This window comes from Aethalodelphis obliquidens, unplaced genomic scaffold, assembly GCF_003676395.1.
Source record: "Aethalodelphis obliquidens isolate GAN/ISIS:26980383/991018 unplaced genomic scaffold, ASM367639v1 scaffold79, whole genome shotgun sequence".
NCBI classification, from domain to species: domain Eukaryota; kingdom Metazoa; phylum Chordata; class Mammalia; order Artiodactyla; family Delphinidae; genus Aethalodelphis; species Aethalodelphis obliquidens.
Genome location: NW_020838023.1, coordinates 1,510,117 through 1,533,538, shown reverse-complemented (window position 1 = coordinate 1,533,538; position 23,422 = coordinate 1,510,117). Strand labels below are relative to the sequence as shown.

Here is a 23,422-nt window from a genome sequence, read left to right as displayed (position 1 = left end):
GACTTCAAATTAGATCCTGAACCTCATAAGGTGGAAGTGCAACCTAAACTGTCCTGTCTCACAAAGAGACAAAATGTTATTTTTAATTATATCTTTCTGAGATTAGTAAGAACAGCTGCAAATATACCCTTCAAATCAGATATAAAAAAATTTATGGAACAATTACATTTTGCAGCTCAAATTATCTGAATAGAATTTCAGTATTAGAAATGATAAGGATGTGAAAATGACAAACAAGGCTTCTCCTTTTCATTTGACTATTTCTGCTTCCATTCCCATGATTTCATAAAATGTTATATGAATTAGACTAAGTCATGGTTATATGGGCTACTTTGGTTATTTATTTAAGGTACCTTAATTACTTAGAATTTAAATACTTAAACTCCTCAGTTACTTAAAATTTCTTAATGCAAATTATAATTAAATATTCATCACACCTCCAAATGAGACTTAGAATTAGAAATCAGAGATAAAAGCTAAAAGATGTGACAAGTTAAAATCCTTCAAACAAATTTCTCTTACTAGAACTGTGGTTTCTGGGTGGCCAAGGAGTAACAAATGACTGCTTCAAACTGCTTAATATCTTTCATGCTACCCTTTATAGATTTCTCCTTTACCAACTCCTCTCATATTATTTGCACCAAAACTGAACTAGCTGTCAGTTTCTTAATTTTTTCATACTTCTTCATCCTTGCATACACTTTTCTCTCAACCTCAGCTGCCCCATCCCATCAGTTGCCTACATCCCTTAAATGCAGTTATCTCCATATTTTTTCTTATATAGAGATTCAGATATGATCTGTCTCCTTTCCCACCTTCCCTTGATTCTAGCTAATTTTTAGAAATTTTATATCTCCTTTAATGGAAAATACGTGTCTTATTAACCTTCAGACAGAGAATAGTGCCCTGGAAATTATAAATATAGGTATCTTTTATACAATAAGTGCAGGTAAAAATTTTTTATTTATTAATTTTTTGTAGAATATTTTAAGCCAGTTATATTTTATATATTTCCAGACTTTTACACATGTATTTTTTCCAAATATAAAAATAAAAGACATTGTTACCACTGGTGATATCTAATTCTATTATTTTTGATTGGCAAGGCTACTATTATTCCCCATTTGGGAATGCTGTGAGTTGTTTTTATTAAGTTTTCTAATTTCTAAATAAATATGGTCTATATGCATAGGTGTATTGGTTCTACACTTATCAGTAGTATAATGTGAAGAAGGGATGGACATGAAGATGTAGGGCGTCAGTGTAGTATTATAGAACAAAGAGCATTTATTGGAATTACAGTCAAGCCCATGAAATTCTTAGCTCTTGAAATCTCAATTTTATCATTTATAAAACAAAAATAATAATTTCTAACATATAATATTATTGTGATAATTATAGCCCATGGTATTTTTTAAAGCATCTATCACAGTACCTGGCCATTTTAGACATAATGGGGACTTACATGCTAATTTAACTAATTTCCTATATGATTATTTTTCATGAAAAAGATTGACAAAATAGTATTGTATTTTTTTCTTTATTGTATTTATTTATTTTCTTCATTGGAGTAATAATAATGAAGTATATGCTTGTGGTCTTTTCCATTTTTCAGTTGCCTTTTGCATCCAGCTATCCTTTACAACTCTGTTTCTGCTAGTAGCTGGAAGTATACATACTCATTGAGTTGGACATATCAGATGAAAATATAGGACATTACTTCACATATGTGGACTGTGCTTTTAAATTGATCGTTTCAACCAGCACAATCACACATTTATACTTGATATTTATAATAAATTAGGTAAATACTATCTAATTTAAAATTCATTTAAATTTTAATTATCCCATGATCATTGGTTTGCCTGTTGAGTCAACCCATTGTCCCCAGTCATCAAAAATATTATCTCTATCCTTTATATCTGCACTAGCCTTCTCTTTGGTCTGTCCTCTGAGTCTATTGCCTCTCTGTAATCTATTATCTATACCAAACTAGGGTGATTTTAAAAAAATACAAACCATGTCAAACTCAAAACCTCACCATGGCTTCCTAGCACATTTATTTAAAAACTTCACTGATACAGCTGACTGTTTGGCTCTACATGTTCACCCCTTGCCTGTATCACCAAACTCATCCCTATGCGTCTCCTCCCTGCCTGTGACTCAGCAACGCTGGCTTTCTGGAATTCTTATCCCCCAGCCTTCATGTGGTTGACTTCTTCCTGTCCTTTAGGTCATAATATAAATATCCTCATCTCAAAGAGGCTTTCATTGACCAGGTAGCAGGCACTCTCTGTTATGCCACTTTAAAAATTTTCTTCAGTTCACTATTGGACATTTCCTTTCTTTGTTAATTTATTGCTTTATTGTATCTCTTCCCCTTTAAAAATGTAAGTTCCTTGAAAGGAAGATGGGGTGTGATTTTTCCCTTTATATCCTCAGCATAATAATGCCTAGCACATGGTAACACTCAATAAATATTTGTTAAATGAACCAACAAAGAAATGCATTCTTTTTGTTAAATATATTAGCCCATTTTCTTAATTCAAGAATTACCACATCTCATGTCATTCTGTAGAATGCCATAGTCTCATTTTCTTTTTATGTCCTATTTAGCCTTGGCATCCTTCTCGTTCCTTAAAACTTCAAAGATGAAATTTTTCTAAATATCTTGGATACACTTTCCCAGCATATATGATAGGCTGTAAGGGTCATGAAAGAGCATTATTCACAGTCACATTTGTTCCAGTTACGCTGGTGTCTCCCTGCTGCTCACAGCATCTGTTTCTTTCAGGGACTGTGCTACTCAGCTTTTAGCATTCCCATCACTTTGTTATTTATTTGGAACATTAGTTTCAATTAGCCATTTGGATATATTTTGAACCTCAGTACTCATTATACTTCCTGTATCATCCCAGGCAGTTCCTCATTCTGCATGGATCTGCTCTTGGCTCTTAATATGGACTCTCTGGTCTGATGTATTTACATTTTCAACCTTTACAAATATGAAGTCTGGTGCAGAAGCTCTGTAGTAGCTATTTTCAGACTTTTTCATCTTTGGAATGCTCTAGTGGGAAAAAAGCCAGGAAACCTACCTCATTTTCTTCCACATGCCACTTTGTCACATATTTCTTGTCATAGCAGCAAACTACTACCATAATCAACTCCCAGTACACATGCACACTTATACACATACATGAGCATGCACACACATGCACATTAATAGCAAATTGATTTGTTTAAATTTAAATCAGCTCTTCCCTTATATTACTTAGAATAAATCAGAAAATAAAACCCAAACTTCTTAAAATGGCACACAAGTCCCTCATTTCCTACTACTTAACATTTTCTCACTGCCCTCTTAGACATACCATCTTCTTTTCTGTCTTAGGTTCTTTGTATTTGCCATTTTCTCTGAGTGGAAAAGTGTTCCCTCAAGTCTTCCTGTGACAGGCTTTTTTTTTTTTTTTTTTTTGGTACCATTCAGGAGTCAGCACAAAAATCTCCATTTTAGAGAGGATAAGTCAGTGTGATTTAGGCTACCCTCAACAACCTAGGCACTCTGCCTCCTATATTTGTGCCTTCATAGTGCTAACACTGCTGAAATCACCATATGTACTTTCTTGGTATCTCTTCCCTTCCTTTGATCATTTTAGCAACCAGAGGCAGGCCTGGAATGTATTAAATGTCTAGTACAGTTGTAGGAGGAAAGAAAGAAAGAAAAACAGAAAGAACAAAGAGAGGAAGGGAAGGAAGAAGGAGGTAAGGGAGAGGAGTGGGGGGAGAGAAAGACAGAGACAGAGAGAAACAGAGAGAGAGAGAGAGAGAGAGGATGGCAGGTGAACAACATATTAAAATAAGTGTATTATTTAAATTCAGTTTTCTGTACTCATAGGTTTGTAGAGCTGGAAAGGACCTTAAACATCTTGCATAGTCCAGTGATTCCTTTTTGAGATTCCCTGGAAGAATAGTAATGGTCCATTATTTTCATTATTTCAAAAAGCTTATTTAAAATTTACCCATTACAGTGTATCACCCCAACTAAAATATCAGTTTTCTTTGCTTAGCACTATAACTAACACAGTGATATATTGGTTGCCTCATGGTGATTAGAAGTGCTGATTACCAGGTGACATGATTGTTTTTTTAAAATGAGCATCCATTTCTCACTGTGAAAGTGATTTAGTTTATATGTAAGACAGAAGTTTTCCAAAAAATAGTTTCTTAGGGAAATGTAATGAAAGGAGCATTTCACGGTGACAGATTTAGGAACTACTAATTCAGTCCAAACTTTTTCATGATAAATGAGGAAATTAAGGCAAATCACCCACAATTTTATTCCTAGTTTCAGCATAGCCAGTATCGAACCAAGAACTAATTGCAAAAGTGTTCTTTCTAATCTGTAAGTGGTGTTAAAAATGATTGTAAATAATCATATTTTGCAAAAAGCAGAAGTATAGATGTAGTCACATTATAAATAATCTTTAATTGCTATAGATCACTTCACTAGGCCAACTCAAGAAAATGTACTGTATATAACTTGTATGTACTATTTTAGGATCACAAAATAATAGTTTAAGTATCTCATTCTCTCTTTTCTATATTGCAAACCTCAGTTTATGTTACTGACTGACTGGCATACTATTTTTTAATTCTAATTTGTTTCAAGGCACACCATGTGAAATTTCATCTGAAATGAACTTTAGAAGTTATTCGTCTGAATATAAAAGTATTCTCTCTACCAGGAAAGCCAGAAACTGCACAGATTCAGTAACATTTTAGGCAGAAATCATCTTTCTGAAAGGAAAATACAATTTTTGAGAGCATATTTTGAATGTAATTACACATAAAGATACATTCTAGCTGACTTTTTGCAGATAGACTCTGTAGGTGACTGTATGACATGACTGGGGGCACTGAGAACCCCCAACATCTGCCCCAATTCTATGCAGCCTTCTAGCTAGTGACTGAAATTCTGTAACACAAATTTCATCCTCTAATGAAAGACTTTGTTTGACCTTGTTGTGAAATATATTTTTACTTCAACAGAGAATTCCACCTACTATTCTGAAAAACTGGATGAAGTAGGTCCTCATAGGTGACGCACTGGAAAATAGAAAAATGACAACAAAGGGAAATGAACACAGACATATAAGACTTGTGGGTTAAAAATGCAAATATTTTATAATTTTAAATTTTGTTTTAGAGATGACCCCACGGTTACCACATTTTGGAATTACTAGAAGTTTACTTTTTTAATCTTAAGAATGCTTTTTATGTTTTCCATCAGTGGAAAGAGAATCCATACTATCATAATACTTTCTTACAAGAAACACATTTGGTTCTGAGAAGGGATGAGAGAAATATGGTGCTGATTAGAGTGAGTAGAATCAAGGGACTGTTTCTGTTGGATTCATACAAAGTTCAAATATCATCTCATGCCTTGAGATGCCATCTCATATCTGCTGTACCATATTCTTACAATATGCCCTCTACCTATATTTTCATCTTAAATTCTAGTTTTCTGCTTGCAGTCTGTTTTACCCATACTAATGACCATTAATTCCTAGAAGCTAACAAGATCTGTCTAGTCTCATGACCTTTGTTCATAGAGCACACTCTGTCTGGACCATCTCTTTCCTTTGTCTTCACCTTGGAAATTCCTATTCATGTTTCTGCTTTCAATATAAAATATTTCCTCCAGAAAGCTTCTCTTTATTAAGTCATCCCCAAGATCAAATTAGTGCTTCTATTATGTATTCCTATAAAATTCTGCATTTCCTATATTATGTCAATTAACCATAGCTTGTAAAAGCCACCCCAAGTCTTAGAGGCTTAAAACAACAGTACTTTACTATTTCTCACAATTCTCTTGGTTTGCAGGATGTTTCTGAGCTCACATGTATAGCTGCATTAAGCTGCAGGGTTTACTGGACTGCAAGGTCCACTATGGCCTCACTTATTGAAGTGCCTCAATATTCTCAACTGGAGCACTTCAGTTCTCCTTCATGTGCCTCTCATTTTCTAGTAGGCTAGACATAGTTCCTTGTATGGTAGTCTCAGGGAAATATTCCAAGACAGCCAAGGTGGAGCTGTAAGGACTGTTAGAACTGAGACACAAGAATTTACACAATAGCACTTCTGATTTACTCTGTTGGTCATAGTAAGGCAGGAGGACTACTTCGATCCAAGGGTATGGGGAAATAGTTTGTACCTCTTGATGGAAAGAGTTGCAAAGAATGTGTGGCCACATTTAATCTAACACACCAACATAGTGGTGTCATATTTTATTGTTTTTTCTTGTTTGTCTATTGTTTTTTTTTAACTTTTATTTTAATTAAAATTTACTTTTTAAACATCTTTATTGGAGTATAATTGCTTTACATTCTTGTGTTAGTTGCTGCTGTATAACAAAGTGAATCAGCTGTACCTATACATATATCCCCATATCCCCTCCCTCTTGCGTCTCCCTCCCACCCTCCCTATCCCACCCCTCTAGGTGGTCACAAAGCACCTAGCTGATCTCCCTGTGCTATGTGGCTACTTCCCACTAGCTATTTATTTTACATTTGGTAGTATATATATGTCAGTGCCACTCTCACTTCGTCCCAGCTTACCCTTCCCCCTCCCCCGTCCTCAAGTCCATTCGCTATGTCTGCATCTGCGTCTTTATTCCTGCCCTGCCCTTAGGTTCATCAGACCTATTTTTTTTTTTCAGATTCCATATATATGGGTTAGCATATGGTACTTGTTGTTTCTTTTTTTTTTTTTTTAACATCTTTATTGGAGTATATTTGCTTCACAATGGTACGCTAGTTTCTGCTTTATAGCAAAGTGAATCAACTATACATACACATATATCCCCATATCTCCTCCCTCTTGCATCTCCCTCCCACCCTCCCTATCCCACCCTCTAGGTGGTCACAAAGCACGGAGCTGATCTCCCTGTGCTATGCAGCTGCTTCCCACTAGCTAGCTATTTTACATTTGGTAGTGTATATATGCCCATGCCACTCTCTCACTTCGTCCCAGCTTCCCCTTTCCCCTTCCCCGTGTCCTCAAGTCCATTCTCTACATCTGCGTATTTACTCCTGTCCTGCCCCTAGGTTCATCATAACCATTTTTTTTTTTAAGATTCCATATATATGTGTTAGCGTACGGTATTTGTTTTTCTCTTTCTGACTTAGTTCACTTTGTATGACAGACTTTTATGTTTACATTATCTCTCTCACTCATCATTGTATCCTACCATTGAACAATGGCTAGCTAGCAGTTTAATATAGATGTTCATTGAATAAAAGTTAGTGACGCTATTGCTATTATTTTAATTTTTATTCCTTAAATGTGAATTCAAATATATAAATTTTACTCTCAAAATGTAATATTGTCTCAAAGGAAAATACATATTACTTCATAGAAATATAGAGCACGAGAGACCGTGGAACATAGTTATAGAGAAATAAAGTGAAATTCCCAAGTTCTGACTGAATAAGAAGCAGTATGTCACCAAGGTTAAGAATACAAGCTATGGAATCTGACAGTCTGAATAAAAGTGCCAGATGTATCAAGTCTTTTATTTTTATTTCCCACTCTTTCATTTTATTAAGGTTTTAGCTCAAATGTCACTTTATGTTTTACTACTAGCTATTATATTAATCTGTCCATTCTTCATCTCTTCCACTTGAATGTAATCTTTCTTAGGAAACGTACTGTCTGTACTACTCACCTCTGAATTATTCAGTGCCTGACGGACATAAAGTGGGCACTCATATATTCTTGTTAGATGAATACCTGAATGAATGAATGACTTGAGACAACAAACGCTTGAGTGAATACATGAATGAATGCCCTTAATCAAATTATTTATCCTGGACTATGTTAATTTTAATTGTATCTTCTGCATATGATTTTTGAAGGCTAAATGGAAAATGTTTGTCATAGAACTTGCATGAAGTAAGTGATCTGTAATTGTTAGAAGCTATGATTATTAGAACTTGGAATCAGGGGGAATAGTTGCTTAGGACTAAGTGATTCCTGGGTCTTTAGGGCAAAAGTTCTCATAGTAAAGTATCTACTCTCCATAAATAATAAAATTTATGTGAAGCTAAGAAAAACTATTCCTCCTATGAAATTTTCTGAAGATTAGAGAAGTCCTTGTAGGTAAAAGTTAGGAACCAGAAATTTACAGAAGCTTTTGTTCATGCAGCAAGGAAAAAAAAAAGTGATCCAATTTTGTAACATGGTAAGAAGGCATAGTAATACAAGTCTTGTAACTATTGAGCAGCAAATAATTTTCAAAGATAAGTGAAATTAGATTACTTATAACTGTTATGAGAGGAAAAACTATAATAGTTAAAGGAGGAAATAGTAAGAACACAGAGGCATCATGTTAAGCTGAAACTGAATTATTAAAAAACAAGACAGGCTGTTGGGGTGTGTATAAACTTTTGCTGTATTTGCAAGTGAAACAGGTATGAAATTTAATCCACAGACTTGCATGAGCAAGAAATGTCACTTTGTTCTCTTAAATTCAGATAAAGTTGAGAGACCTTATTGTCCCTGACAGGAGAATTCTATCCAGGTCATTGTGTGTGAGGGTAGAAAAAACATTGGCACCTTCTTCTTCCCTTGAGTTGCGGAAGAATCCAGGGGGCATTTGCAGTGCTTGGACAGTGGCACCCTGTCATCACTGTCCAAGCCCGAATTTCCCATGAAATCAGGTAATCAGGGCTTCCCATGACAAGCCTGAGTAGAAAATCTTAGCCAAAGGTGAGATTCCAGATTCCTGGACTCTTCCACTTCCTGAGATGCAGTAGGGAGGTTGTGTATGTCATCTTCAGTGCCTCTCCTTGGCCCCCAACCTCTACCCAAGTCATTGATTCTCTCCTGTCACTTGATAATCCCCTCAAGAATTCTAGACTGTTAGGAAACAAAAGCTATGGAGAGATCTTAGAACAAATTTCTCCTTTAGTCCTGCAGAACCATCCTTCCCTGAGGCAAGGGAGTTGCAAGAGAGACCTGGTAAAAGTCAGACATGTGTTGGGGAAGGAGGGGGAAGAAATACAAGGAAGACAAAACATAAATAAATAACTTATATGTTGATTGAGACACAAGTGTTTACACACTATTTTGTATTGGGGAGGCTAAGTAGAGGTGTACTGATTTTCAGGAGCTAAGACTGTGGTTTTGGGATTATACAATTTGGGTCCAGTCCTAGCTTTTTAATTTACTAGCAAAGTGAGTTAGTGTATGTTTTGAAACTACTCTGAGCTTTAATATCCTCAGCTCATAGGTACTTAGGACTGTGTCTATAACACAGTAAATGTTCAGTAAATGTTGAGTCCTCTTTATAACATGTTTATTTAAATAGTCTGTTATCTAGTCATTTAAAGTAACCATTAGAATGACCAATATATTTATGGTGTTTTAATCACCTGTATTCAGAAATTTGGGGAGATTAGATACCATTCCACAGGTGAAAAGCCAAGTCTCCACCATCCTTATAAAAGTTAAAAGTATATGTAAGAAAAATGATTTGATAATCATTATTATTGCCTGTAATTGGAATATACAAAACTCATCTGGGTAGATGTAAAACTTTTAGGTATTTTAAACCACTTTAATGATTAAGAAAACTCCCTTTTCTTTAATATTTTTCATCCAAAAGTCAGTCAATTAAACTGTATGTGATCTTAATCAAATTGAATACTCTTACTCATTATTAGGCTTGTATAGGCTTCATACCTTTGTTTTATTGATGATATTGCAAGACAGTCTTTTTACTTAGTCTTGAAATAAAATGTAGTCTTTGTAAGAAAGGTTACTAGACAGAATAATTACATGAAGAAATATGAAGATTTACCTTTCAATGTGGGAATACATATTTTAAATACCCCAACATATAATTATATATAATACCCCAATATATAATGTATATTTGCCTACCCAGTTAATAGTAACCTTTAATGGTAGACTCAATGTTCTTACTATTTCTAAAGGTTTTGAAAAAACTTTCCTTCAACATGCTACTTTTTTAAGCCAAGATTTGTATTTTTTTTCCCAAGAAAATCACTCCTGCAACTAATTAATTAGCTGCTACAGGATAAAAAGTGTTTTACAGAGTGTTGATGCAGGAAAATAAGACTTCCTTTGGCTTGAGTTTCTTATTAGGCTGCTCTACTTCAGCATATTTATGCAGATATTCACCAGTTGCTCAGCAACCTTTCCACAATAAATACCATAATAGTCTTTCTTCCAGAATGTCAGCACTTTCCTATCTGCCCACACCTCCATTACACCCACCTGTTAATAATGAACCTAGTTATTTCAAACCATATAACAACCACATGGGATCAGATATCAACCTATGATAAGTGCCTCAACAAGTAGTGTTCAGTGATCTTACTGCAAGCTTCACACTCCTCGTCAAAACATATATTTCTCAAACTGCCCCTATTATTTCTTTTGAGGAGAAGAAAACTTTACAATAAACTAATTCGAACTAAATAGTTGAGCAATCACTCTGATATGTGTGTTCTCTCAACCAAAAAAGCATTTGTCTGATAAGAGAACAACTATGAGAGAGCAATGCCTAATCCTAAAGAGCATCGTTTTTTTTAAGTAGCATCTGGATACACAGAGAGAAATAGCTCCTTGGTTCCCTTTAAATCATATCACATATATGAAACCAGCATTAGGTATACTTTATACTTTAGGTATTAAAAAAAAGAGGAACACTTATAATTAGTAAGAAAATGACAACCCCCCTGCCCTCCCCAATCTAGAAGGCCATTATAGAAGGAAATAGAGGATAAACATGGAAACACTGAGATGGTCAAAGTAAGCAGGACTCAAGGACATGATGAGCTAGGTCAGGATAAAGCCGCCTTTTATTTTTTCTTTCAACCATGATATGTATAAAGGGTAACTCCACCAGTTCCTTTCCCTTACTTCTTTCCCTTCTCCTTCACAATACCAAATATCATCATTATAAAATATTTTTTTGGAGGGAAAAAGGTTCTGGAGAATGGAAGAAAAGGGAAACACTACCCTCATTTGAGAAAAGACAAATGAAAGAGTGATTTATGTGTTCTTAGATGTCCCTTCCTCTTTTCATTACTTATGTTCTAGCACATGCAATATTAATTGCAGTTATAATTATGTTTTTATATTGTTTAAATACATCTGAACAGGTCCAATTTCTTTCTTATTTATATCCTTAAAATACATTTAACACTCAATAACTATTAATTAAACATAAAATGAAATGTTTATGTTTTTGAAAAATAAGAGAGAAGTACATTTATCCACATTCTTTCTTCCCTCATATATGTATGAAACATTCAAGGGGAAGTGAGAGATATACATGTATAAGACATGAATTCTACTTTCAAAATGTCATTAATACATATCAGTTATTAGAGGCAGCAGTGTTCTGAAAGTGAAGGAGTTCCTTATGTTACACTTTGGAATAAAAGATATGTGGTATCCCTTTTTGCTAACAATGCCTTTAAATATTCCATGAGAACTGGCAGCTATTCCACAAGATTTTGTGTGGAAGGTAATTAAACAAGTGTGTGTTAAGTTACATTTTGTTTGGGGGAAACCCAGAATGTGTCCTTCTAGTTCTGCTAAGAGGTAAGAGCTGCTACAAGAAAGAGGTCTCAAATGCAGGATTCTAGGAGGTGGTTTTAAGAAAGTGTGAAGGGACATACTATCCTTTTATTCTTATGAAATATGACAAGGATGTTGTGAATCTTACTTCAAAGCTAGGTGTTCAAGTTTTATTGTCAGTATTGTGACTTTATGGATTAACATCATGCTTAATTACACAAAAAAGGCTTCAGTTTGCATTTTTGAATATTCTTGTGAGTGGTGTGTGTGTTTGTGACTGGGCACATTAAAATAAAAAAAAGACATCTTGGACCTACCACTACACATTGTTGAGACTTCCAAAAATGTATGAAAAGGAGTGATAAGATGCTGACGCTTCATTTTGCAACTTCACTTTAATCAACTAGGTGAAGCAAGAAATGGCTCTTAGAGAGAGAAAATCTTCAAGACCCATACAGCCCTCTACTTAAATTTTCCCTTGCATGAGCTTACTGTATTTTTAGTACTAAGAAATTAGATGTCTCTTCTCTCACATTCTGTGACAAACTGTGAGGATATTTAGTGTAACATTCATGGATTTATACTATATAACATATATAACATACATAAAATGTTATATGACAAGTATATGTATTTACCATATATACCACATTACCATATTACCATATATATGTGTGTGTGCATATATACACACACGCACACAACGTAGTTTTGTTGTGGTAGACCAACAGAGTACTCTCTGTATGCTTTCTAAAACTTGGTATTTTCTATGTTTCATTTAGGTAAAGACATTTATGCTGGTTTGGCATGTGGGTTTATCAAAATTGCAAACAATTCAGAATATGGAGTTTTTATCTTGTATATAAACAACTTGGCATTAGCACATATTTTGTTGAATATTTGTTTTATAATCATTTATTTACTCATAGTAAGTGTGGATTTAGTAAATGTATCACTAAATCTTGCTATCATCAGTTTCAACTTAGATTGCAAATATTTATTCATTTAAGATCACTTGCATCTGATAAACAATAACAAGTCCACTTGCAAAAGTTAATATTGGTGTCCCTTTTTAATGCTTAAAAATTTAGATATAAATATATAATATAAATATAAATATATATCAGTGTGTCAGTGAATTCAGAAAGACAATATTTATTTAAACTCTCAGTTCTATTTTTAAATTAATGTGTACCTAATTTATTTAATTAATTCATGATCATAGAAAATCTGTTACTTGGATTAGTGAGATCAACTTCTTTCCTGTTTCTCTGTATCAGAAATCTGGCTTTAGGGGGCAGCATTTTTGCATTGTCATATCATATTTTAATAGCTGAATGGTTTCTTTCTTAGAGATGTATCTTATAATTAAGAATATCTTATATTTATTTAATGAGATGTTTTAAGATCATAGTCTTATTTAGTTTCAAAATAAATGAAGCATTTTAATTTAAAATCAAAACTTTATAAGACCAATATATACCTGCTCTTTAAAACTAAATTAGAAACTAATTTTTTCAGGATTTGTCCATTTATTTTCCTAGTCAGACAGACAATTTTATATTAGGTAATGACTAATCAAAGGTAGATTATTTATATTTTTCCTACAATTTAAAGGCTACTTTCTATTTGTTTACTTATCTCTTCTATAAATTGAATATTCATAGTACACCCACATCCACCAGATTATACTATTAAATGCTAAGCTGTACAGATTTTAGAATACTGGAATTTATAACGTTTAAAATGCAAAATATTTATTTTCCCAACTACAGTATGCTTCCTAACTGTAACATGTATCAAAGCAGTGGCTTTGTTTTACTTCACCCCCTCATATTTTAATTAGTTTTCAAGAGTCCTCATTTATTGACACTTTCCTGTAAGTTTCATGTAATATTAAATGAAAGAAGAAATACAACATACAAATTAAAATACATATGCTAAAATTTATAGAATATCTAAATGTGACTCATGTAGAATTGCTGCATTAGTTGTATTTATATTTTATTTTGATGTTTTTTGTATATTTTTTCTTTTGCATGTTTTCATGTTAAATATGTTTATTGCATTTTTCTTCATTATATATCATTATACCACAAAATTATTCAATTAAGATTATTTTGTTATTTAAGCTTTTATTCAAATGTTTCATTTGAAATGCTAAAATCAATGGAACAGAATATATGTCTTATATAAAATAACATGCCAAATATAAATATCTAAAAGCTACTTCTATGGATACGTAGTTATCTTTAACATGTACTTGTATAGCTGTATGCATTTTGGGACATCCACTCATATCTCTAGCAAAATATTCTGTTCTTTACGTCTGTGATGAGTTAGACAATAATTACAAAGCAATATAGCATAATTAAAAAAAAATCTGTAAAACTAAAATTTTAATCAAAATGAAATTCAAATTCAATTTTTTGAGTTTTTATTTAAGATACTTTCTATGATGCATTTATAAATCGCTTTACATGAATTATGCTTAGTACCTTGCAGATTGTTGAAATAAGAAAGCCTTCAAAAATATAATTTTTAATATGATACATAATAAAATCCAAATTTAGTTATATAATTTAATTGTACTATTATATAAATTTGCCAATTTACATGTGTAACACATGTCATTTTCCATTATCATAATTCCAAGAGGACATATAGTTATGATTTATAGAAGCATGCTTATATGTGTAAATCATTTCATTTTATTTTTGTTATATTTGAAAATGTTTTTTATTAAAATATTAATAAAATTATATTTTAGATGTATTTATATTTTAAACATCAAATTTATAATATATCTCTAGCAAGTTAATTGACAGGGTAATCTAATTGTGATAAACTACATCTTGTATACATGGTTTTATTTCTAATGAAGAATGGGTTTTTTGAATGTACAGTTTATTCCTAAATTTGGGTTGTATGTCTTGTAACATGCATTTAATACTGTGCTATTAAAGATAATACTTACATAATTGTGTAGCATACTTAAAATATTTTAAAAGAAAGTTATAGTTTAATATTGAATTAGATATATTATATATTTAATATTGAATTGTTGCTATATATAATCCTAAGCCTTTTTCCAGCATTGGCAATTTCCTCATAAAACAGTTATGTATGCAAAAATGTTGAGTATTTTGAAACTGTTAAAAGATGCATTTTGACAATTTAAAAATCTGTTTCACACACTGCCAATTTAAAATGGTACCAAAATTAGTATTCTAAATTGGTCTACATTTTAAATAAAATGATTATACGATATATGATATAATTGTATAGTGATGGATGATTCTATTGCCTTATAAAGGAAATCAATGTTTTTTATAGTTCCACTACATATATATGTATATATAAGTGCCTAACTAAATTTAGATGCACTTCTATTTCCTGCCATTATGAGATACATCTACTTTTTACTGTACAGAAATTTGAACATTCTAAATAAATCCATTTCACACTAACATTGTAAACTATCATGGTTTGGGAATGTTGACACAAATCTTCAAGTAACTATTACTTATGCATTTAAATCTTCAGATTCCACACTTTTTCAGTGATGTTTTTGAAAGTTCAAAACAAAACCATCAATTTTTCCTTTCTTTGTAATTATTCTTCATTTCATTATACTGTTTGACCTATGATTTACCACATTAAAAATTATAGTCATGTTTCATTCATGAAATTTATCCTCTTTATTATTGTTATTATTAACAATAATAATTATAATTATTATTAAATTCATTCATTCTTTTATTCTTTTTTTTGAGGGATATTTCTTGAGCATCTGCTATGTACTGGGTATTGTCCTAGATACTTGAGATTCAGCAATGAATGGAATTTACAAAAATCTCAGCCTTCAGGGACCTTGCATTATAGTATGGGGAGGAAAAATTATGAACACAAAATATAAGTAAAACATAAGAACTGGTTAGTAAAATATCTAGCTAATTACACTATGGTTATTAAATAAATGTTTTTTTAATGCTTTATTCAAATATTACACCCTGTTCTGCATTCAGGTTAAGAGAATAATACTGAATATTCACTACCAATAGCCAGAGTAGAACTCTATTACTGAAGATTTTAAGATTGGGAGTGCTAGCAAGTCCTGGATCTAAACGCTACTAAAGATCAGTTCTAACTCACAAATTTGTTTAAGAACTGTATTTATCCTCTGGGAGCTTCAAAAAACGGGTGTTTGAAATTAGTCTGTAGAGCTTAAAGATTAGTTATAGAAGCAACCTGGACACATCCTAAGAATTACCCCAGATTCATTTACCCAAATACAAGAGATTATTTAGGATTAATTGTAATGACCTTCAGTGATGAAATATAATAAATAGCTATTAATTTACTTCCTTGCTAAAGGTAGAAATGCTGAGATTTGAGAGAGTACAAATTCCATTATTTTTTATACTTTTAGATTGCATTTAGCAACATATGTTTACAGTTAAATGCTTTCCTTTTTTAAACTAAACCTGAAAGCCTGGAAATTATGATAAAGTCAGGAAAAGTTCTAAAGTATTAGTTTTTATCCTGATTTGTCATACTTCCTTTCAAAAAGAAAGGTGCAATTAAACTTCCCAGAATAATATGGACCAGGTACTTTTTTTATAGTAATGAGCACATGAACATCAAAATGTCTGATTTACCATGAGGTCAGTTACTGAATGTTAGTAATGCATGTGTAGCTATTGCTTAATCATGTGACTAAAGAAAACCCTTACCAAATATTAGCTTAATAAATATTACTGGCCAATTTGCATAACCAACATGCATTTAGTAGATTTTAATATTCACAAAGTAACTTGGATGAATATTCAATAGCAACTTTTTTCTGATTAACGCTTTACAGTATATTAAAAGTCTTTAAAATAATCTGATAATCGTCATACCTCATTTACCCCTGCCCACCACAAAGTACAATCATTTAATTTTTTGAATTTGTAAATCAAATTAAAATGATACAAAAACACAGGCTGGAAGAATTAGTAATATACATGTGCTCCTTTGCTTGCTTGTGAATGACAGGGGTTCATGTTTGACTTCTTTTTAGAGTTTAAAGCAGGAACCCGAATTACTAGTCCTACTAAGCATCTGCCTACGGGGTGGGGGGAGGGGAAGGAGGCAGAACATGCTCAAACCACATTACGTGATATAGCTGTTTTTTCTCTCGCAAAATGAATAAAATATACCCATGTATTTTTGTCTAAAATATCTAAATATACATTGTGGACAGAATTTTGAAATGCAGTTTATTGAGAAAGCAAGTATATAAAAACATATACCACTCATTGGCTTTAAAAAAATACTCAGAAGTTTTCTAACCAGGACATGATTATTATTCCTAATTAGTAGCTGTTCCTCCAAAATTCAATATTTTTTTCTTGTTAAGCATTTTAGCTGTCAAGATCCTTCTAAGTATATCTTCATTCTGTTTCATGCTTCTATTATAAAGTTACATCTTTTTTCCTTATGTGAGAATTACGTACTACCAAGCACAATCTCTGAAAAAGTTTAAGTGAAAGAAAAAAGAAAATCCTAATTTGGTACCTTTAAAACAATTTTAAAATTATAGTGAAACTTTAATAAGGTTAAGAATGTAGAGAATTACTGTGACATGCTTATGAGATATTTGGAAACTTTCAACCTTTTTTTAAAGCTAGTTTTGTATGAATAAAATTTCCATGCTAATAGTTAATTTTCAGTCATTTCTAAATAAAACAATTTAATTTTAACTAGTTGAAAATTGGTTAATCTCAAGTTTTACTTTAAAACTCTGAAAAATATTACCCAACTTCCAAAACAACCTGGTAAATTCTAAAGTATGTATAGCTCACGACATTGAATATTTTATCATGTTGACTGCTTTCTGGCAAATGAGGTTAAGATAGACATTTACATAGAGTAGTTTTTCAGAGCTTCATTTTTTAAAATCATTTTGTTTTCAATTTGGCTTTGATTTTTAAATTCTCCTTTCTTCACTTTTTTGTCTTAAAATAGAAAAATTTGATATTTTTCCCAGAAATCATGAAGTGATATGGCACAGACTATTCAAAGCATACTTCTGAGAAAAGTGTGGTTACATAGTTACCATTCTGTCAAAACTTGTCACTTGCCAGGCATTTGTTGCTAAAAAACATCTGTAGATAAATAATGAATAAGATTGATTCAGGGCCATGTAAAGGGTTTACTGTTTCACCTTTTTCTCCCTAATGTGTTACAATTAAAATGTGGTATATTTGTGTATAATATCCATTCATAGGTTGATTGATATAGACCAAACATCAGATCTGGTTACTTCACATTTTAGTGGTGTGTTTGTGTTTTGCCTTTTCATGTTTGATAATACTTAAGATGATAGAGGGAATATAGTTTATTAAACTTATCAGAAAAAAAAAACAAAATTTAAAAGAAAAAGTTAGCATCTAGTGCTACTGTGTCCCACAGGTTCTTCTCCATTGACCCACACTACCTCCACTGGTGAGTTAGAGGAGCATAACAGGACTACCACTGGTGCTATTGCTGTTGCTAGCACATCTGCAGATGTTACTGTATCCAGTGTTACAGCTGTCACCATCCATAGACTTTCCGAGGAACAGCGAGTGCAAGTAAAGAATATCAGAAATTCAGGTCTGGACCCCAACACATCCAAGGACGAGCTCTCTCCTCATCAAGCAGATATACAAAGTACAAGGAGAAGACCAAGAAATGCTGAACAGATAGAAAGAACTAAAGAGCTTGCAGTTGTTACTCATAGAGGTATTGGATGTTATTTTACTTGTGCCCATTTAGTTACAGCCAAAGCTATATTTTGGTAATGATTTTAATTAGAGAATGAGCTCAAACAGAGCCAAGATGTAGGAAGTGAAAGAAAGAGTTCAAAGTAGCTGAAAAATATAGACAGTAACAGTCAGAACCTGAATAATTTGAAAGTACAAAAATTAGAAAAAAAAAAACAAATCAAAATGCAGTGCAAATGTTGGAGGGAGGAGGGAGTAAAAATAGAAAGAAAATAATGCATAAAAGATAGTAAAAATAAGTACTAAATATCCATTGCTTATTATATACCACTTATGGTATTGAGATAACATGAAAATAAAAAAGCCATTTTTCTATTAATAAGTGCACATATTTACTGATTGATGATTTATCCTATGTAGTAATTTTCATATTTGCATGAAAAATTTTTTACACAAATGTTAATTTATTATTGAGAAAATAGATAATTTGATTGGGAAAAATGAAAACATTATGTCTGGTGATTATTTTATATAGCTTATTCTACTGTTTCTGAATTACCTATTGCCTGACCCATATGATTGCACTGAGAACAGATTTCTCATTTTGAAAAGGTAACAGGTATTCATTGATATTATGACTCCAAATTTAATATTGCTTAACTTCCTACTTTAATTTTTAGAGATAAAAATACCACAGAGCCAAATCATATATTGGTAATTTTCTAATCAATTAATATAAGCCTATGTTTTACAAAATTAGGAAGTGTAGCAATTTTCTGTTTCTTGGTAGCAGGTTTCATTGAACAGTTTAGGAAAAAAATAGTGTAATATCAAAAACTAACAAATATATATTGATATATGCATCAGTGGAAATATTAATTAATTGCACATTAATATTTGGAGAACAAAATATCTACTCCAGCTCTATTTCCAACTCATAATCATATATTCTCCAAATATAAGTAATAGAAAACCATTCAAATGCTTAGTACACACTAAGGAGAAAAATCATGACATCTTTACATAAATTGATTGAAAATCATACAGAAATATCTCAGGAGCTCATTTCCATCAGAATTCATACTGAAAGTACTTACTTTGATTCTCTTTAATAAGAAGCTTTCTAAAATGAATTCTTGGGAATTCCCTGGTGGTCCAGTGGTTAGGGCTCCGTGCTTCCACTGCAGGGGTCATGGGTTCAATCCCTGGTCGGGGAACTGAGATCCTGCAAGCCGCGTGGCATGGCCAAAAAAAATAAAAAATAAAATGAATTTTTAGCATGTGATAGTCTCCTTTAAAGGATTAAAATGATATCATCTTGGTTCTCTATTCACTCTCCTACCATGAATATTTCCACTCATGTGAATATAGGGATCATTATCAAATTTATGATTTGCTTAATCAAGTAGATTTTCTTATTACTGGGAAACAAAAAATGTGTAAATATTAATGAAATATCGATTAAGAAAAAAGCCCTTCAATTTAGTATTCTCACTCTCTTCAGAAATTTGCATGAGCTAATTAACATTAACAAACTTTCCTGTATTCACTCTATTACCCACTGAAAAAGAGGCAGGTAATTTTCGGACATAAGTTTATTATTTATCAACTAATGATACAAATGCCGCTTCAGCCAAAGTTTGCCATCAAGTGATTTGAGAAACTCTGATGCTACAAATTAAATATTTTGTAGAACTTGAATAAATAATTCAGATTGAAAAAGGAATAAGTAGTTGTCAATTTTTAGATTAAATAATGTGATTTGAAAATTAATCTAAAATTTGAAGTACATTCAGCTAAATTTCAATTAAGCATCAAGATTACATCCTTGGTAAATTCCAAATCAGTGCTCAAATTTTCTCAAGTGTTGTCATAATCTCCCAGTGCTGTTTTACAGCATTCAGAACATTTAGACCTGTTTCACATATATTCTTTCTAAAATAGTGTTTATGGATATGATATTCATTCAATGCTGCCATCTACCTTGGTCATAAATATTTTTAATCATTGATGTTTAAATTATGTTTACAGAAAACATTTTGAATGTTATATTCATCATTTTTTTAGTGACTTAAATTATTATACTTTCATCAAATCTTTATTTTAATTAAAATTGGTCCTTCTGACTCTTCTTCAGTAACCTGCTATTTCAGTGATTTTAGTTGGCTCATTACCTATTATATTTGACACACAAACTATTAACATTTGGGGAAAAAAAATTGTCAATGTTAGAAGTAAAGGAAACCTGTTATCCTATATCTATTATGCTTTTTAAAAACCTCAATATACAGCTATATTTTCAGATATAAAACAGTCCTCAAAGACTTTAAGGAGGACCAAATTTCTAAATTAGGATTGGCTGACATGAAAACAGTATTCTTTTTAAGAATAATTTCAGTTCAGCCAGCATGTCTGAAATGCCCACTGAGCTCTGTTCTGTGCGAAATAAGGATAAATATTACATGGTCCCTTCTTTCGAGAGAGTGAGATAGAGTGGAGAACATAGAGAAATCCATCCTGGTGGGACAAGGAAGATTTTGTAAAGCTCATGGCTGAGCAGAGCACTAAAGGAGTTACAGGATGCATGTAGGCAGTGAGTCCTTTAATTGACATTTTAGATGAGTCAGTAAAAATAATACAAAACTAACTTGCTTAATTTTTCTAGATATTTTAGAGAAAAAATAATTCTTGTTTGTCTATTCCATTCTGCACAATGTAGTCAGAATTACCTTTTAAAAATGAAAATCTAGTCACTTCACTCCACTGCTTTAAAGCTTCCACTGTTTTTCCAGTGATCTTGGGAAAAAAGCCGAGACTTGATGATGACCCATGGGAACCTCTGTGATCTGGCTTTTTGCCTATATCTCCAAATTCGTCTCTCTCACAGTCATTCTTTATTTTTTTGGCCAAAAAGAATTTCTTTTAGTTTGTCAAACATACCATGTTCTTTTTTACCTCAAGCCACTCCCATAAGCTATTCTTTCTTCCTTTCAACCAAATCATTCTAATTCTCTTTCCAAGATTTAGCTTAAATTGTTGTAACTAGCGACTTTAAGTTCTGTAAGGTAAGGAGTGGATGGGTCTTGTTCAGGCTGCATTCCCAGTGCCTAGAACAACTTCTGACCCATAGACATATTTAGATAATATTTAGTAAATTGATGAATAAATGTTTACAGTTTCACCAGCTAGAGTATTCACTCAAATGACTTAAAGGCTTAAAATTATATTCTTCAATATAATCAAGTATCCATGTATTTCAGTATTAAAGATAGCTATTTTGTTACAGTTATAGAAAGCAGTGTTTTTAATTACTTTGAAAGGCAAAAGTATTCTCATGTACTTACAATAAAATATTGCTTTTTTATTATATTACCACTTTAAAATTCACAAAATAAAACTAGATATAAATGCCTTGCTTACGCCCTTTTCACATTTATAAAATCAAAGAAAATTTATAAATGAACATAAGCAAGCTATAAATTCAATAAATTTCATATGAATAAATATTAATTTAATACAATGGATATTATTTTACTGAAATTAATTACCATCTAAAGCATATATACGATAGAGATTGTAATAGCATAGGTTTGTTTTTATGTCTACAAGTGTGTACAGTTTTGTACTGTGATAATTTGGCATTTTTCATCATGTTTCTCTATTCACACTGCAATTAAACTTTCATTTTTTGAAAGTTTCATTTATGAAACTTTCATTTTTATGATGTCTTTTGATCATTACTAATTCCTAATTTGTCTATTCTCAGTAACTTGAGGTAAAGTGCTTACAGTTTACACTATTACCACTATGAAAACAAAGAAAACAAAGACACTGAAATTGTTCATAGTATTTGGTACTTGTGAGTGTGTAGATTCAAAAATCTATGTATTAATTTATGATTAATTAAACCTTAAATCACTAGTTAATTATAAAATCTGCACAATTAATAAATAATTTGAAAAAAAACTTGGAATATTTATCAAAGACATTTTCAATCCCAAGAGGGTACTGTTCCAATTAATTTTTCCTATAGTACTATAGTTAAAACATCAGTAATTCAACTTAAGTTATCCTCTTAAAAGTTTTTTTTCACTTTCTATTTGTTCTTAGTAAAAGAAAACCCTTTCTGTTTTTCTCCATTTAAAAAGGTTCTTTAACGTTGAAATATAAACAAGTAAAAGAGAAAAATACTGATAAATAATGTTGACTTAGCTCTTCTTTAAAAACAGTGTATTAACACTACAGTTTCCTTTATTAGTGCCCAGTAGACTTCAAAATGAAAATTCAGCTTTATTGACTGGATTTTAGTCCACTTTTGTCACCTGCTATGTGTGAGACTCTTTGCAGGTAATGTGAACTATTAGGGTTGAATTTCCCTATCAGTAAAATAGTATCACAGTATTACATTAGGGTTATAGTGAGGATTAAACACAGTATTAGGTACAAATGACAAAAAATTTCAAGTATTTTCTCCCAATGGAAAGGAAAAACCAAATTGTCCACCGTTGCTGGTTAGTTTTGAGGTCAGAGAGCTAGGCTGAGTTTATACTCTGTCCCTTATTAACTATATGATCTTGAGCAATAACTTCAACTCTCAAACCTGCAATTTCTTAGTAACGGAGAATACCTACCTCATAGGTAGTTATGTGAAAAAAATTTAGCACAGTTGCTGGCTTATGTTTAACAAGTAGTAATTGTTATTATTTTTATTATTCACCAAATACGTTTTAACTCTTGCTATGTACATGATATTGTGCTGTATAGTACAGATATAAAAATGAACAAAGCAGGCTGTGCTATGATGTAGTCTATATAACTTAAAAAAAAAGAGTAATTACAAGCTTATTACGAGAAACACTGCCATAGCAGTTGTTTCGAAATGTTATTGAAGAAAGGAGAGGGACTGACTACCTCTAAGTGTAGAAGTCAAGGAAGGCTGCACAGAAGATATTTGTACAAATTATTGAGAGATGAACAAAAGTTTCAAACTAGTAAATTGTGTTTATATTGCTAAGATGTATAAAAAATGCTTTGAGTAGATAGTGCTGAATAGAAAT

General features: G+C 31.9%; 1 protein-coding gene across 3 annotated transcripts in view; it reads left to right on the top strand.

Moving 5' to 3' along the window:
- CSMD3 (CUB and Sushi multiple domains 3) overlaps positions 1 to 23,422 on the top strand; it is a 1,084,122-nt gene that overhangs the window by 376,401 nt on the left and 684,299 nt on the right. Inside the window, exon 7 of one of the 3 annotated variants that reach the window (XM_027092550.1) lies at positions 18,073 to 18,384. The exons of the other annotated variants lie outside the window; for them this stretch is intronic. Coding sequence (XP_026948351.1) covers positions 18,073 to 18,384 — 312 coding nt within the window. The remainder of the gene's footprint in view (positions 1 to 18,072; positions 18,385 to 23,422) is intronic. 3 annotated transcript variants of the gene reach the window in all.